At 53.7% G+C, this 16,897-nt stretch overlaps 1 protein-coding gene across 1 annotated transcript in view; it reads left to right on the forward strand.

The window, feature by feature from the left end:
- The first annotated feature begins 511 nt into the window (after positions 1-511).
- The window catches only part of LOC133360138 (collagen alpha-2(I) chain-like), a 71,670-nt gene continuing 55,284 nt past the window's right edge, over positions 512-16,897 (forward strand). Inside the window, exons 1-12 of the mRNA XM_061578725.1 lie at positions 512-541; positions 2,413-2,646; positions 3,942-4,073; positions 5,978-6,076; positions 7,112-7,215; positions 11,167-11,220; positions 12,565-12,618; positions 13,009-13,116; positions 13,604-13,657; positions 13,985-14,078; positions 14,825-14,869; positions 16,439-16,492. Of these exons, the coding sequence (XP_061434709.1) occupies positions 512-541; positions 2,413-2,646; positions 3,942-4,073; positions 5,978-6,076; positions 7,112-7,215; positions 11,167-11,220; positions 12,565-12,618; positions 13,009-13,116; positions 13,604-13,657; positions 13,985-14,078; positions 14,825-14,869; positions 16,439-16,492 (1,062 nt within the window). The remainder of the gene's footprint in view (positions 542-2,412; positions 2,647-3,941; positions 4,074-5,977; positions 6,077-7,111; positions 7,216-11,166; positions 11,221-12,564; positions 12,619-13,008; positions 13,117-13,603; positions 13,658-13,984; positions 14,079-14,824; positions 14,870-16,438; positions 16,493-16,897) is intronic.

The following is a 16,897-nucleotide window of genomic DNA, read 5'->3' on the forward strand; positions in this document are numbered from 1 at the left end:
CATGGATGGGAAGGCCGATTCCAATCGGCTGCTCTCTCCCCCCGCCCCCGCCCCTCTTCTCCCCTTCCCCATAGCGCTTGTAGCCACCGCAGTGGCCCACGTGGGCTCTGGACGGGGTGCGAGGGGCCGGTCACCCCCTCCACCTTCAATTTCATTTCCACAAAACTGCGGACAAAAAATGTCGAATTAAGCTTGTGCCAGAGATACCATGGGGTCAGGACAGGCGCCTATGACGTTTCCTGGCCAACCCCCATTTGGCAGAGCCGGGAGATTGAATCCACACCCTCGGGGCTCCTCCAGAAAGGGCGAAAAGCCACTGCGAGTGGCCACATGGAATGTTCGAACGCTCACTGCGGAGGAGAGGCTGCCACTCGGTACCGCCTGGATCTGCGATATTCAGGAGGTGCAGTGGACTGGCTCTGGCTCCAATCACCTTGAGGGGTTGACAGTCCTCTACTCGGGGCAGGATACTGCCAAATGACAGGGAGTGGCTCGTCTTCTGAACAAAAGAATGGAAGTGGCCTGGGAGCGTGGCGGTGAGGTGTGGTAAGCTGTAAGCCCCGGGCTACTGTGGGCTCACCTTCCCATCAACAGGAGGCGTGGAATGGTGGTGGTGCTTACGCCCCCACCAAAGATGAACATGAGTGGAGGGATGCAGGCAAGGCCGATGAGTCAGATGCCTTCTATGACCTCCTGTCATAGGTACTAGCCAAAGTGGCCCCTCGGGACAGTCATCTTGTTGGGTGACTTCAATGCCCGAGTTGGTCATGAGGCTAGCACCTGGCCAGGAGTGATTGGAAGGCATGGGCCACATCAGCTCAATAACAACGGTAGGAGGCTGCTAGACTTCTGTGCAGCCCATGGGCTTGTAACTACCAACATGCTGTTTCGGCATCGGCGCATCCACACAACATCATTGGATGCACGCCGGGTCCAAGCAAGAACATCTGCTGGACTTTATAGTGACGGAACAGCGGCTGCAGGCCCATGTCCTTGACACCAGGACCTACTGTGGAACTGATCTGCCCACTCACTATCAGCTTGTCATCTGTAAGATGCATCAGCCATTCTTCCACTCTGGTGGTGGGTGTCCATCCGGACCCCATTCAAACCCACAGTGGCCTGGTCTCAGCTCGCTGATGAAGGTTGCAAATGAGAATTGTATCATCGTTTGCAGCTGGGGTTGAGCTACGCTATGAACCCGGCGACCCGAGTTCGATTCCTGCTCAGGGTCAGCGACGATTCTATGAACCGGTTCTGGACCTCCCCTAAGTCGACTCAGCCTCAACATCGCCACTGCGGAGACAAAGGCGGCCGGGCGTGGTGCTGGCCACCCACCCCCTCGTATGCCATGCCGGCCTTCACAGGTGCTGCTCGCTAACAGCACTTGCCCCAACAGTCTGTGAAGGTTATACGGGGGATCTTTATCCTTGTGTATTCACTGCGAGGAGTGGTGGCACTGCGGTTCTCACACCACGCTACGAGCCCAGCCCCCCTCTCCCCCTGGATTCGATCTCGGCCAAGGCGATGACATCATTGGCGAGTGATATTTGAAACAGTTCCAGGCCTATCTGGAACTGTTTGTGTGACTGCCAGTATTGGGGGTCTAACCGTGACCCACCGTGGTGCTGACCACTATATCCCATCGCGTGCCGTGCCGGCCTTAATAGGTGCTCGCTAACAGCACTTTCCCCAAACATTATGTACGCTTACACGGGGCATCTTTACCCTGTGTGTCTGTGAGCATTCGTGTGTGAGTGTGTGATTCAGTACGCAGAACAGGGGTAGGACCTACAAACTTTGCACACTCACAAAGATCCCCCGTATAGCCTCAACCAAACGGTTGGGGCAAGTGCTTTTAGTGAGTAGCAGCAGCGCCTATGAAGGCCCGAACGGTACACAAGGGATCAGGGGTGACACTCTTAGGGCGCCACGGTGGCTAGGAGATGTTAACTGCCTCGCCTGGTACACAGGAAGTCATTGGTTCGATCCTGGCACTGATGCCCGTTGTATATTTGGAGTTTGCGTGTTTCTCTCTCTCCCCGTGGTCGCGTGGAGTTTTCTCCAGGTCCTCCGGGTGTTTCCCTCCGCATTTAGAATCAGCGTCACCACGCGGTTCGAGTACGTGTCTCCTATAGCTGCTATCATCTGCGATGGCCACGTCGCTTCTGAGAAAGAGCCACTTCGCTCAGTAGAGCCTTACACCTGGTACAATAAACAGTCATAGTTGAGTTTATCCCGTACAGAAGGAACAGATGGAGTCCACAGTTGCTCTACCACCTTTTCCTGGCGAGCCAGGGTGATGGCACCTCAACAAACGACGAGTGGATTGGCAATGGCTGGCGGTGATGACGACGACGATGATGATGATTTGGTGTTGTCTGAACGCAGACCTTCAATGGGCGATTTCAGGCCGGAAACGGAACTTTGCTCAACGAGTTGGACTCGGGCCCGGGCAGGCCTCCCGTCGTCAAGGAAACGGTTGCCGGGGCGAGACCTCCCGGTGCAGGGAGCGCTGGACCGCTCCTCCGCAAGGGAGCGGTTGGCACGGCAACCGGCACCTCCTCCCAGGGCCCGCACGGAGTGGGGGGCGGCAAGAAGGGGGGCGGCCGGGTGGACGCCGCGTCGAAGGTGAGGACGGACAAGGTGAGACGACCATCATCCGTCGGGGATGACGATGATGACGACGCTGATAGTGGTGGTGGTGATGATGCTGATAATGATGGTTACAATAATGCTGATAGTGTAAACGATGATGCGTAAGATAAGGATGATGATGCTAATGATAATGGTGATGCTAATAATGATTTTTTTCCATGCAAATGATTCTGATGGTGATACTGATGGTGATACTGATGGTGATACCGATGGTGATACTGAAGATGATACTGATGCTTATGCAATGATGCTAATGATGATTCTGATTATGCTAATGATGATTCTGATGATGATCACGATTATGCTGATGCAATTGATGGTGATGCTAATAACGATGATGCTGTTACTGATGATGATTATGCAAATTAGTATGCTTATGTAAATGATAATAATGACGATGCTAATTATGATACTGATGATTATCCTAATGATGATACTGCTGATGCGAATAACCATGCTGATAATGCTGATTGAGATGCTCATGACTATGCTAATGACGATGCTGATGATGATGCTGCCTTGGGTCCACGTATGAGCTGTTCACGTCCGTGGAAAGTGATTCGACTGGCGCCCGATAAAACATCGCGCTCGGTGGCAGGGCGAGTGAGAAAGTGCCGCCCCCTATCGTGTGTGGACCAGAGTGCCACTTAAAGAAGTATGCATCTCAGAACTAGCTCTATGATATACGCTTCCTTGGGCCCGTTCTGTGTGGGGAGTCGAACCCAGGCCCCTGTTCTCGCCATGAGGCAGGGCGCTGCCACCACCTCGCCGCCCACTCACGTCGCCATCCGCCTCCTGTTCCCTGCGGCAGCAGCGGCAGCGGCCACCTTCCCTCCCATCGCGCCCGCTCAAGCCGGGACGCAAAGACCTCGCACGTCCAGCCGGGAAGCCATCATCACCATCCTTACCATCGTCGCCATCGTCACCATCGTCACCATCCTTACCATCATCACCATCCTCGCCATCCTCGCCATCCTCGCCATCGTCACCATTGTCACCATCGTCACCATCCTTACCATCCTCACCATCCTCACCATCGTCACCATCCTCACCATCGTCACCATCATCACCATCCTCGCCATCCTCACCATTGTCACCATTGTCACCATCGTCACCATCGTCACCATCATCACCATCCTCGCCATCCTCACCATTGTCACCATTGTCACCATCGTCACCATCGTCACCATCGTCACCATCGTCTACATCGTCCTCGTCGTCGTCACCCTCACTTCCAGTGGTGCCGCCAGAGCGAACGGTGCACGCTCCGTCCGCACCGCCAGGCCCCGCGGCTTTTGGGCCACCAGCGCGAGCCGGCGGGACGCATCGCACGGCCCCCCACGGCGCGGCCCCCCACGGCGCGGGACGAGCGAACGCCACGGCTGCCCCGACCGGAGGGACACCGCCGCCAAGCGGTAAGGGGGTGGCCACCTGTCGTGGAACAACCTGGGGGTCATCCTCCTGCTGTGAGGGGGATGAGGCAACCACATTCACACGGCTCCCACCTCCTCCTCCTCCACCTCCTCCGGTGTTGTGAGATCTTCCTCCTCCTCTTATTATTCACCTCCTCCTTCTTCTTCCACTTCCTCTCCCGCCTGCTGAGACGCCCCCCGGTGCTCTGTACCGCAGAGGTGGCAACGCGACCCACCGGCACGACCACGATGACCGGGACGGCCATCACCACCGAGTCGAGCGAGCGGCTGACGACCGGCGGTGGCAGCGGTGGTGGCGGCGGTGGTGGCGGTGGTGGCGTTGGTGGTGGCGTTAGTGGTGGCGGTGGCAGCGGTGGTGGCGGCGGTGGTGGCGGTGGTGGCGTTGGTGGTGGCGTTAGTGGTGGCGGTGGCAGTGGTGGTGGCGGTGGTGGTGGCGTTGGTGGTAGCGTTGGTGGTGGCGGCATTGGTGGTGGTGGCGGCATTGGTGGTGGCGGCATTGGTGGCATTGGCGCAGCTGCGGTGGCGGTGACGCCGGTGCCACGCCGCGCCGGGCCTCAGGGAGGGACCGATCCGACGGTGACCACCAGGGTGGACACAGGTGGGGGCTTGTGTGAGCGTTTGAGTGAGAGTGTTTGTTAGAGTGTTTGATTGTGAGTGAGAGTATTTGTCAGAGTGAGTGTGTGGGTGTTTGATCGTGAGTGAGAGTGTTTGTGAGAATGAGTGTGTTTGTGAGAGTGAGTGTGTGAGTGTGTTTGTGAGAGTGAGTGTGTGAGTGTGTTTGTGAGAGTGAGTGTGTGGGTGTGTGAGTCAGAGTGTTTGTGAGTGTGTGTGAGAGAGTGTTTGTGAGAATGAATGTGTCTGTGTGTGAGAGTGTGTGTGAGTGAGTGTGTGATTGTGTGAGTGTGTGTGAGTGAGTGTGTGCGTGAGTGTGTGATTGTGTGAGTGTGTGTGAGTGTGTGAATGAGAGTGTTTGTGAGAATGAATGTCTGTGTTTGTGAGAGTGAATGTGTGTGAGTGAGAGTGAGTGTGTGGGTGTGTGTTAGTGTGGGAGCGCTATGAGTGAGTGAGTATGAGTGAGTGTCGAGTTCGTTGGGCCATGTAGCCCGCATGCCCAGCCACCGCATGCCTAAACAGCTTTTGTTCGGCCGGATCGAGGGGGCTAAACGGGCGCGGCACGGGCTAGAGAAGAGATGGAGTGATGTGGTACAGGAGGACGTGGAGCTGAGTGGACTTGCCGATGACTGGTACCAGCGGTGTCAAGATCGGCCTCAGTGGAGGAGGCTCGTGAAGGACGCTACTGGGCAGTTGGAGGCAGTCACCCTCCAACAACAACGGAGGGCGGAGGAGCGACGCTCACAACAACGAGCGGAGCGCCGGGTGGCTAAAGCACAGCAAGTTGGCACAGTAGGGGGCACAGGTGGTGTATCAGCCAGTCATCTCGGTCATCTCAGTCAGTCGACCTGTGGCACCTGGGTCTGCCCCGTGACCTCCTGCCAGCAGGCGTTCGATACTTCACGTGGCCTCAACGTGCACATGGCCTGGCACAAGCGTCGTGGTGACGTCACCGCCGCTTAGTGGTGAATGGCGATTGTTGTTGTTGTGTGTGTGTTTGTGTGGGGATCAGTAGTGCAATGATTAGCGCGCGGCCAAGAACAGTGACGATTATCTGAATCGGTCCTGGGCCTACCCTAGGTCGACTCAGCCTCAAATGAGTACCTGGTGCGGTGTATAAACATCGCCACTGGGGAGACAAAGGCGGTCGGGCGTGGTGCTCACCACCCACTCCCTCATGTGTCGTGCCGGCCATAGGCGCTACTCGCTAAGAACACTTGCCCCAACAGTCTGTGAAAGCTACACGGGGGATCTTTGTCTTTGTAGGGGGCCAGGTCACGGAGGAGAGGAACCCCCACCTGCACTTTGTCCGAATCGAGTGGGGCAAGGAGATCTTCCTCATCCCTGGACTCCCCGGTCCCCGTGGGGACCCGGTACTGATCCCCCCCCCCCCCGTCCTCCCACCGCCACCCCCACCCTCCCTCATCCCCTCCCCCCTCACCCTCCCTCATCCCCTCGCACCCCCTTGAACATCCCGGCTGGTCCCTTCTGATCTTCTCTCGTAGACTCACACAGAGACCATTACACCAACATAGACTCATACAGAGACTCAAAGCTCACACAGAGACCCATAACCTCACACAGAGACCATTAGACCAACATTGACTCACAGACCCATAGACTCACACAGAGACTCATAGACTCACACAGAGACCCATAGACTCACACAGAGACCCATAGACTCACACAGAGACCCATAGACTCACACAGAGACCCATAGACTCACACAGAGACCCATAGACACAATGTGCCACATGTATACGTCTCATCTCAACCGTTCCATTGCGCTGCTGCAGCCTTGCCAAGGTGTTCGTAATATCGGTCCACAAATAGCAACCGATGTAATCCTGTGTCTCTGTGTTCCATCGCCCCCTCCCCCCACCTCCACCACCAGGGCTTTCAGGGACCCTCAGGATTTCCTGGAATAAAAGGTGAAAAGGTGAGTGAGAGGGCTTCATCATCGTCGTGATGGTCGTCACTGTCATCGTCATCGCTGTCCCCGTCATCACCATCGTGATTGTTGACTCGAGTCTTAAACGAGCATCCTGGGGCAGTGTGGGGAGACAAAGGTGGCCGTGCGTGTTGCTGACCACCCACCCACTCGTGTGCCATGCCAGCGTTCATTGGTGCTTGTGCTAACAGCACTTGCCGCTGTTCAGGCTAGATGGGGGGGGGGGGGGGGTCCTTGTCTGTGTGTGTGTGTGTGGCCTCAAATGAGTACCTGGTGCGGTGTGTAGTAAACATTTTGCCACTGGGGAGACAAAGGCGGCCGGACGTAGTGTTGGCCACCCACTCCACTCCTGTACCTTCATAGGCGCTGTTGCTCACTAACAGCACTTGCCCCAACAGTCTGTTACAGGGGGGGGATCTTTGTCTTTGTTTGTCTTAGGGGGACACTGGGTCTTTAGGCCGGGCTGGTGTTGGGGGGGACCCTGGCCCTCCTGGGCCCCCCGGCCTTCCGTCCATCATCGTTGTCCACCGGGAGCCGGGTGACGACTGGAGTTCCATCAAGGTCAGAACTCCTTCACGTCGTCATCACCATCATCATCATCGTCGTCGTTGTCACCACCATCATGCTTGGTGAAAGACTCAACACAGAAGATCCCCTGGCGTGGTTTGATTTCCCACAACGCTGATCGTGGTCCGCCCCATACACCGCACCACCCACTGCACAAACCATGGCAGCACTAGATGCCGATAGCTGATGATGCACAGATGGGAAATTTAAAACTCTCCAGTAGTGGTGTGGCGACTGTGGTCATCCAGAACAGAGGGCGTAGTTCAACGCGTAACGACGCAATGCCCCGATACACGAATACCAAAGAGACATCACAGCGACGACGACGATGACAATCGTGATACGACTCCGCTGGCTCCTGCTGCCTTGGCCACCTGCATGTGAAATTGTAGTTGTTGCTCTGCATCGGCATCAGCCATATGGAAGAAGATTGGTGCCATCCTTGTCAAGAGTCATTCTCGTCACCATCATCATTGCCGGAATTTTTTGTGATCACATCATCCTTGATATTATCCGCGTCATCATTGTGATCATTATGCCTATCGTCGTCCTCACCACCACCATAGTTCTGTTATTCTGTTGCTGCTCCAAGAGGGATTTTGGCCGTTGTCGTGAAGTGCCTACCGCTACTGCACACGGGGCCGAGACGTGGAAAGGCGGGGCCTAAAGAAGACGGGGTGGGGCCTTAAAAGGAAAGGCGTGGAGTCAAAAACAAGGAAGAGACAATTGGGGCCTAAACCGGAAGGGGAGGGGCCTAATGAGTAATGGGGCGGGGAATAAACAGGAAGGGGAGGGGCCTAATGAGTATTGGGGTGGGCCTAAACCGGAAGGGGAGGGGCCTAATGTGTAATGGGGTGGGGGATAAACAGGAAGGGGAGGGACCTAATGAGCAATGGGGTGGGGAATAAGCAGGAAAGGGCCTAATGTGTTATGGGGCGGGGCCTAAACAGGAAGGGGAGGGGCCTAATTAGTAATGGGGTGGGGCCTAAACAGGAAGGGGAGGGGCCTAATGAGTAATGGGGTGGGGAATAAACAGGAAGGGGAGGGGCCTACAGAGCACGAACTTCCCTGTCTGTTTCAGGTAATAGAATCTTGTGCAGTCGACTGCAAATGCATTCCTCAACAGGTCACCAGACTTCAGTAGTTGGTACGGCTGTTTTAGTACAAGAACAATGGGCTTGCATAATGCCCCATGCATAATGTACGTTGAGTACTACCATATAAATAACTCAAACGGCAATGAATACCCACATGCATGTATATGCATTCATCAATCCCCACTTGGCGCAAGAAGAGCACACAAGTGTTGTCATCACATCTCTCCCTCTAAGGAACGTAACACGAGGATTTATCCACAAATCTGGCTGTCACCTGATGAAGAAGCGAGTTGTAATTACTGGCAAAGCGTCGTACTCAGATTGTAAATGTTGTGGCTTTGTTCTCCAACACACCGGTGTGATGTACTAGTTTACTACACTACAGGGGCGGTTTCTTCATTAGGGCGATTGGGCGACGCACCACCAATGTCATTCAACCACAGAGTCACGCTAGCCGTCACTGTGCCTCTGGATATAGTCCAATCAGCGTCATGTCACGTTCTGTGGAGTACCGCCTCTTTTTGGGCGATTTCACTCCGGCTGAGAATCGCCCAGAGTGTTCCCATAGACTTACATTCAAAGATGTTTTTTTTCGAACGGGGGGCGCTGCAATGCATTCTCTATGGCTTCCGGGAGGGCTCGCACTAACGTGCTTACGTCATCATACGTAAGCACGTTTCAGTCAACAATTTTATTTATCGCCACCTAGTGGAATCTTTAATAAAAGAAACTTGAGTGGATTGTATTAATAGTGAGTATAAGAGTCACTTTATTTTTCATTAATATTAAAGAAGTGAAGTTGCCTTTACATGCTTAAGCTGTTAATTTATCCTTTGCATGGGTGGACCTTATCCTTATCAATCATCCAGACATTTGCCCCCCCTGAGAGATTTTGCAGGAGCCGCCACTGCTACACTATACACTACTATACACTACACACTAGTGCTGTACTAGTAATGAATTGGCATGTTCTGTTAACGTGACAAACCTTACTAGTTGGCTGTGTCGGGTGGTGGCGGGTTTAACCACACATTTATATATTTACGCGATCTCACCCCAAAAAAACTCGATTATGTACAGTTGACTCTCGATTATCCGCACCGACGGGGAGGACGGCCGTGGAGAATTAAAAATCGTGGATAATCCAAAAAACAATAATTCTGCGGATCTCTGTGCCAAAAACTAACGATCAAACGATCAACGCACGTGCTCATTGATAACACTTCTCTGCTCCAGTGCAGAAGCCTCCACGCCACTAAGTGGATGACAGCAGAGCCACGCCAATCAACATCAATCAAACTCCGCCCACCCTTGTAAATATATTAAAACTACTGTACTGTAGAGGCGATCACGTAGATTTCGGATTAACCATAGCAATATATTTGTCCGGTTTAAGCATGTCACTTGTAATAAACATTTCAAAGCATAACATTGGATCACTTTGTTTAATACTAATTTGGGCTTAAAGGCAAATCTATGAGTTATTAATTTATGTCAAAATCTCAGGTGAGCAGTTAATCTGCAAATCGGATAAACCGCATGTGGATAATCGAGAGTCTACAATAATTAAATATCTTCCCGTCTATTTTCTGTTTATCTCTCCACAGCAAAGCAAGTTCTACAAGACGCTCATTGACAATTGGCCGGTAAGATTTTTTTGTTTTATATCATCATCAGTAGCAAGTGCAGTAGCAGAATAATCAAAATCACCCCCCAGAAGTGTTATCTTCTTTGTCGCATCATCATCAGCGGCATGATGATCATCAGCGGCATGATGATCATCAGCGGCATGATGATCATCAGCGGCATGATGATCATCAGCGGCATGATGATCATCAGCGGCATGATGATCATCAGCGGCTGTACCAGCAGCATAATTCGCACCTCGGATTATATATCAGGGTCGACTACGTACAGTGCGAAAGTTCATCATAATACATACATTCTTGGTTCCGTGCGAAAGGTCTCTATTTGGTGTTTGAACATCTTAACGCCTGTTTTATTGCCAGAAAGGATAAAACCTATTCTCATATTTTGATACTGGCAAAAATGTCCCATGATATACATACAATAGCTTTATCTTCCATTACATCATCAGCAGCAGCAGCGGTAGCATCAGCAGCAACGATAGCAGCCAGATGACCAATGACTACACGCGAAAAAAAACGTAACGTTCATTTTTGGTTCCGCATTTAATTTGCATAAATTTCAGCTCTGAGAATCAAGCACGTGGCGTTGGCAGTGATGGTGGAAAGTGCTGCCCCCTACCGGCGCATATTTGCCTATGACGTGAAAACTGAAGTTTAATTGGCTCTGTCGTTAGCCGATGGAGGCTTATAGATGAATGAATAGCAACAAACATTATACCTGCACGGTCTAATGTATAATCATAATATTGGCCGTGAAATCTTACGTGCATATATATGTCTATATAGACGAGAGGTAACCCGTTCCTGTGTTGCGGGATGTCTGCAAGTTGCAGGGTGGGTTTCCCGTTCATCGCCGAAAATCTCAAAACGCGGCAAGTGGTTCAGCGTTCATTTAATTTGGAGAGGCGTAGCGGCGGCAGCGCCATTGTGTTTAAAGACGTCGTTACTCACCCACAGAAAGCCGCAGCAATACGACTGCCGCCACTCTACGATAGCCAGCGCCGAAACTGCCACACCCCCCCCCCCCCCCCCCACGTGGGCTTGTGGAAACCTCGGTACCAATAGAGTGATTTTATTTGACATGTACGTCATTGGAACGGAATGGGAAGATTAAAAAAGAAAACGTGACGCGCACGCGCGCAGAATGCGAAAGGGTAAATCGCTCGTTTTCAACGTCGCTATTTTGTGTTTCTCGACAGAGACATCAGGGCCCTACGGGCCCCATGGGGAGGACAGGGGACGCAGGCTCCAGGGTGAGTATTGAGCTCTTGATGCCCCCTGGTGCTGTTGGGGTTTACCATTCACGGTTGCTGAGCGCAGGCCCGGTGGCGGCGAGGAAAAAGCAGCGCCGATGAAGGCGCGGGAGTTGCTCGAGGGGGCGATACGTTCATAGAATCGAGTTTGAAGAGATTTGGCGAGAAACGAGGCAGGAAGTATTATGGGCCACGATGTGGCATGTGGGTGGGTGGGCGGGCGGGCGAGCATGTCGGTGATGTACCGAGTAGTTGAGTGGGTGGGTGGGTGATGGTCGAGGTGTGTTGCTGTGAAGACGGGTCAAGTTCCCGTGAGCGGTGGCCGTGTTCGTAGCGGCAGCAGAGCGATAAGAAGGTGACTGACCACCGCTGAGTGGGTGACTGGAGTGAGTCGGGGAGTGCTGAATGGTCGACAGCCCTGACTGATAAACTTCCAATAAAACTGTATATGCCGTTAGCCCTTGATTACCCACGGGTGATTTATCCATGGTTGCGAATTAACCGGCAATCATTCGTGCCCTCCTTTGAACGCTACACGCTGCTGTCTTCATGGTAGAGGTTTTATTTGTTTGGAATTTAAACTACATACCCGTCAACCCCTTATCAGTGCCGACCTTATTACAGACCAATTAAGACCTTATTTGTCACCCAGCGCCTTTCTAAATCTCAACGTTCATCCTACAGAGTCCCATCACAAGGGAGAAACATAAACAAATAGACAATAAAATGTGTCCGTATTGAAACGACTGTACGCTTTATGAACCTGAAAACTCAATTTCCCTTTACAACAATACCGAATGTGTGGGCAGGTTTGGGGTTAGAGCGCACGAGCATAAATGTGTGTCGTTAACCCCGCCAACCACCAGACGTGGCCAAATGAGTAAGGTTTGTCTCGCGAACAAAACGTGGCGCAGTTACTAACTTAAGCGCACACCGGTTGTGTGTTGGAGAGTGAAGCCAACAGCATTTTCCAATTCGAGTAACCGTGACGTTTTGCCAGTGATTCCAACAACAACAACCAACTTCGTCGGGTTGAATTTGCCCAAATTGTGAAGAATAATTTCGGTCGCGAAAGGCCTCTATGTCTCAAAAGCACCGGTACCGGTTGTTAGCAGCTCCTCCTCACTCGGTTTAAACTGCCCGTCTTGGTTATAATTCGTGCAACCACGGAGCGGACCATTGTGGGCCACACACCCCGTTGGTAATGTTGCCAGCTCTCGGCTGACCGTGACCTGCGTTCCAACGTTGCGTTTTTCAAATATGTAAATGTCGGACAATCACCCGTGGGTGGGTTTTAGGTTTTTTGTGGACTTAACGACCCTCAACTCTCTCTCTCTTCCCCAGGGACCGCCGGGAATTCCGGGAAACGACGGAGAGAAGGGGGAGCGAGGCAGGCCGGTGAGCCGAATTGTCTCAGCCCACCTATTAAACACCGTACTCGAGGTTTTTGGGTTACATCGCGGAAATATAAATGTGTCGTTGAATTGTAAATATCGTGGGTTTACTCTCCAACACACAACCGGTGTGCTGTACTGTACTAGTAACGAATTGGTATGTTTTGTTGACGTGACAAACCTGACTAATTGGCTGTGTCGGGTGGTGACGGGTTTAATGACGCATTTATATTTTTGCGATCTAACCCAAAAACCTCAATTATGGATAATATTGGTTGCGAAAGTCTACTAGGTGTTAATCCGACTAAAAAACGATTGACAAGTTGTTGTCATTCATGACGACGATTTGCTAAATCTCTCATGCTAAATGTGATTTGTTCCGCCGCGCGAGCAGGGGGAGTCGGGCCTACCAGGCCTCACCGGGCCTGCAGGCCGGCCCGCGCCCGACGGTATCCAAGGCGATGATGGCGAGCAAGGACCCCTGGGGCCGCCCGGAGAGCCCGTGAGAAAATGCCTGTTTTATTTACTTATTGTATCACTTGCTTTTTATAACCCTTTCCCACTCCCTTGACGTACATGCAGGCATACGTCATGCATTACCGATGACGTACGCACGTTCGTAAAATAGCGTTATCGGTACCGAGGCTCCCCCGCTCAGCCACGCGGGGGAGGGGCACGCGGCACAGTTTTGGCGCCGGCTATGGTAGAGTGGCGGCGGTCGTGTCGCTACGGTTCTCTGCGGCGAGTAACGACGTCCTTATAGAAACAACGGCGCTGACCGCCACTACGCCTCTCTAAAGAAAATTAACGCCGAGCCACTTGCCGCGTCGCGAGACTCGGTGGTGAACAGGACCCCACCCAGCCACACTGCAGACGTCCTGGACACACGGGGAAGGGTTCAAGACCGGTGCCTCCGTCCTGTCCAGACCACGTGGTGTGTGTGTGTGTGTGTGGTGCGTGCGTGGTGCGGGTGGTTATTTGTGCCCTAGGGACCGCAGGGAGACAAAGGGGAGAGAGGGCCACCCGGAGAGAAGGGAGACCAGGTGAGTTTGGTTTATTTTATTCTTTATTCATTGAAACGTCTGAAACTCCCTTGAGATGGAACTTCTCGTTTGTCAGGGTGTTAAGGGTGAGCCGCAGAGGGATACAGCAAGATGGTGATAATGATGATGATAGTTGCGGTGTTCATGATGATGATGGGAGTAGTGGTTTTAACAGCGATGCTGATGATGATGGTGATAATGATGGCGATAATGATGGCGATGACGATGGTGGTGATGATGGTGGTGATGATGGTGGTGATGATGATGGTGATGATGGCTGTGATGATGATGGTGATGATGGTGATGATGATGGCATCTCCCACACAGGGCTACCGTGGTGATGTTGGTGATGCCGGCCCAAAGGGCGAGCGAGGACCCAAGGCGAGTGGCTGTCCACTCCGTGCTGTCCACTACGTGCTATGTGCGTCTGTTGTGGGGAGTGGTGGCACAGCAGGTAGCGCACCGCTGCGCTACGAACCAGGCGACCCGCGAGTTCGATTCCCGTTCACGGTCACGATTATCTGAACCGGTGCTGGGCCTCTGCCCTAGGTCGACTCAGTGACTGGTGCGGTGAGTCAACATCGCCACTGGGCAGACAAAGACGGCCGGCCGTGGTGCAGGCCACCCGCCTTCCCATGCGGCCGTGCCGGCCTTCATAGGCGCTGCTGCTCCTCACTCACAGAGCGCACACACACAGTGGGAGCAGTCATCTGCCCCCGCACTCCTTAGAAAACTTGGCAAGATCCAACCTCAAGAATCGTCTGGAGGCTCTCCGAGGCTCCGCGGGGTAGAGAGGTTTATACTCGATCGGTGTGCTCGTCTTCACGTAACACTTGCAGTGCGGTGGTTGAGACGACAGTGTCTGATGGATCAAATCACCAACACGGATCTGCGAGTTGTCGCGCGGATGGACACGAGTGTCTGTGGCCGACTCGTCTAACGATCGCTCTCGCTCGCTCTCCGCTCACTCCCTCACTCGCTCTTTCTTTCACTCACTCTCCCACTCACTCTCACACACTCTCACTCTCTCTCTCTCTCGCTCACTCTCCCACTCACTCTCACTCTACCACTCACTCTCACACACTCTCTCTCACTCTCCCACTCACTCTCACACACTCTCTCTTTCTCTACCTCTCTCTCACTCGCCGTGTGTCTTTGTCGGCGCAGGGAGAGAAGGCTGAGCCCGGGCTGCCGGGAGCTCTGGGAGCCGTGGTGAGTTGCGAGAGGCCGAGACCCGTCGCTGTATTCACGCAAGAGATGAATCACTGGGGTTGATTGATCACACAGAGATTACTCTGCGATGCCCCCCCCGCCCCCCGTTATGGATACACTGGGACTCAGTTGGTGAATGCTACCCACCACCACCACCACCACCCCCCCCCCCCCCGAAAGACGAGATGTTAACCACCTCGCCTGGTATACAGGAGGTCGTGTGTCTGGGGAGCGGTCGTGTAGTGGTTAGCACACTGCGCTTCGAACCTGGCGACCCGGGTTCGATTCCCGTTCACGGCCAACACCGGTGACTATTAACCTGAAACGGTCCTGGGCCTCCCCTAGGTTGACTCAGCCCAAAATTAGTACCTGGTGCGATGTGTAAACATCACCACTAGGGAGACAAAGGCGGCCGTGCGTGGTGTTGGCCACCCATCCCCTCATGTGCCGTGCCGGCCTTTATAGGTGCTCGCTAATAGCACTTGCCCCTACAGTCTGTTAAGGATATATGGGGGATCTTTGTCTTTTTTGTGTCTGTGTGTGTGTGTCTGTGTGTGTGTCTGTGTATCCGTGTGTGTGTCTGTGTATCCGTGTTTGTGTCTGTGTGTGTATGTCTGTGTGTGTGTGTGTGCGTTTCTGTGTGTGAGTATGTCTGTGTTTATGTCTGTGTGTGTGTCTGTCTGTGTGTGTGTCTGTGTGTGACCGGCTCCGGTTTGGCAGCAGAGGTCTCACTCCGAATCAGTCGAGCGGCAATATCTTTTCATCGGTTGCGTAATGCTGTGTGGAAGCTGCCTGGTCTGTCGCTCCGCACGAAGCTTCAGGTCTTCTCGGCCACAGTCATTCTCTCTCTTCTCTATGCTTGCGAGACGTGGACCCCCCTGGTGGAGCATCTTCGCCGGTTGGAAACATTTAGGCTGGCCTGCCTACGATCCATCCTGGGTTTAACCAGGCTGGATTGTGTGAGGAGCTCACAAATCCTTGAAAGAGCTGGGCAAAGTCCCATCGGTGAGCTCCTCCGGTAGGCAAGGCTGCGTTGGCTGGGTCATGTAGCCCGCATGCCCAGCCACCGCATGCCTAAACAGCTTTTGTTCGGCCGGATCGAGGGGGCTAAACGGGCACAGCACGGGCTAGAGAAGAGATGGAGTGATGTGGTACAGGAGGACGTGGAGCTGAGTGGACTTGCCGATGACTGGTACCAGCGGTGTCAAGATCGGCCTCAGTGGAGGAGGCTCGTGAAGGACGCTACTGGGCAGTTGGAGGCAGTCGCCCTCCAACAACAACGGAGGGCGGAGGAGCGACGCTCACAACAACGAGCGGAGTGCCGGGTGGCTAAAGCACAGCAAATTGGCACAGTAGGGGGCACAGGTGGTGCATCAGCCAGTCATCTCGGTCATCTCGGTCAGTCGACCCGTGGCACCTGCTGGGTCTGCCCCGTGACCTCCTGCCAGCGGGCGTTCGACACTTCACGTGGCCTCAAGGTGCAGGCCTGGCACAAGCATCGTGGTGACGTCACCGCCACTTAGTGGCGAATGGCGGTTGTTGTTGTTGTTGTTGTTCACATCTCTTTAGGGCCCTCCCGGCGTCAAGGGAGTCGCTGGGCCTGCCGGTGCCACAGGGCTCCCCGTGAGTGACCGCGATTCACAACCAGCGCGGCTAATCCTCCTCCTCGTCCCCCCACCCCCCTCCACGCACCTCCAATCAGCTGACGGTTCGCTCCGTACGCGCGACGGGAGTTCAACGTGCGCGTGTGTGTGTGCGTGTGTGTGTATGCAAGTGGGGAGCGGTAGTGTAGCGGTTAGCGCGCTGCGCTATGAACCTGGCGACCCGGGTTCGATTCCCGCTCACGGCTAACACCAGTGACGATTATCTGAACCGGTCCTGGGCCCCCCTAGGTCGACTCAGCCTTAAATGAGTACCTGGTGCGGTGTGTAAACATCGCCACTAGGGAGACAAAGGCGGTCGGGCGTGGTGCTGGCCACCCACCCCCTCGTGTACCGTTCCGGCCTTCATAGGTGCTCGCTAACAGCA

The sequence above is a fragment of the Lethenteron reissneri genome, chromosome 67 (assembly GCF_015708825.2).
Source record: "Lethenteron reissneri isolate LAM-NWPU_2019-01 chromosome 67, ASM1570882v1, whole genome shotgun sequence".
Classification (NCBI taxonomy): domain Eukaryota; kingdom Metazoa; phylum Chordata; class Hyperoartia; order Petromyzontiformes; family Petromyzontidae; genus Lethenteron; species Lethenteron reissneri.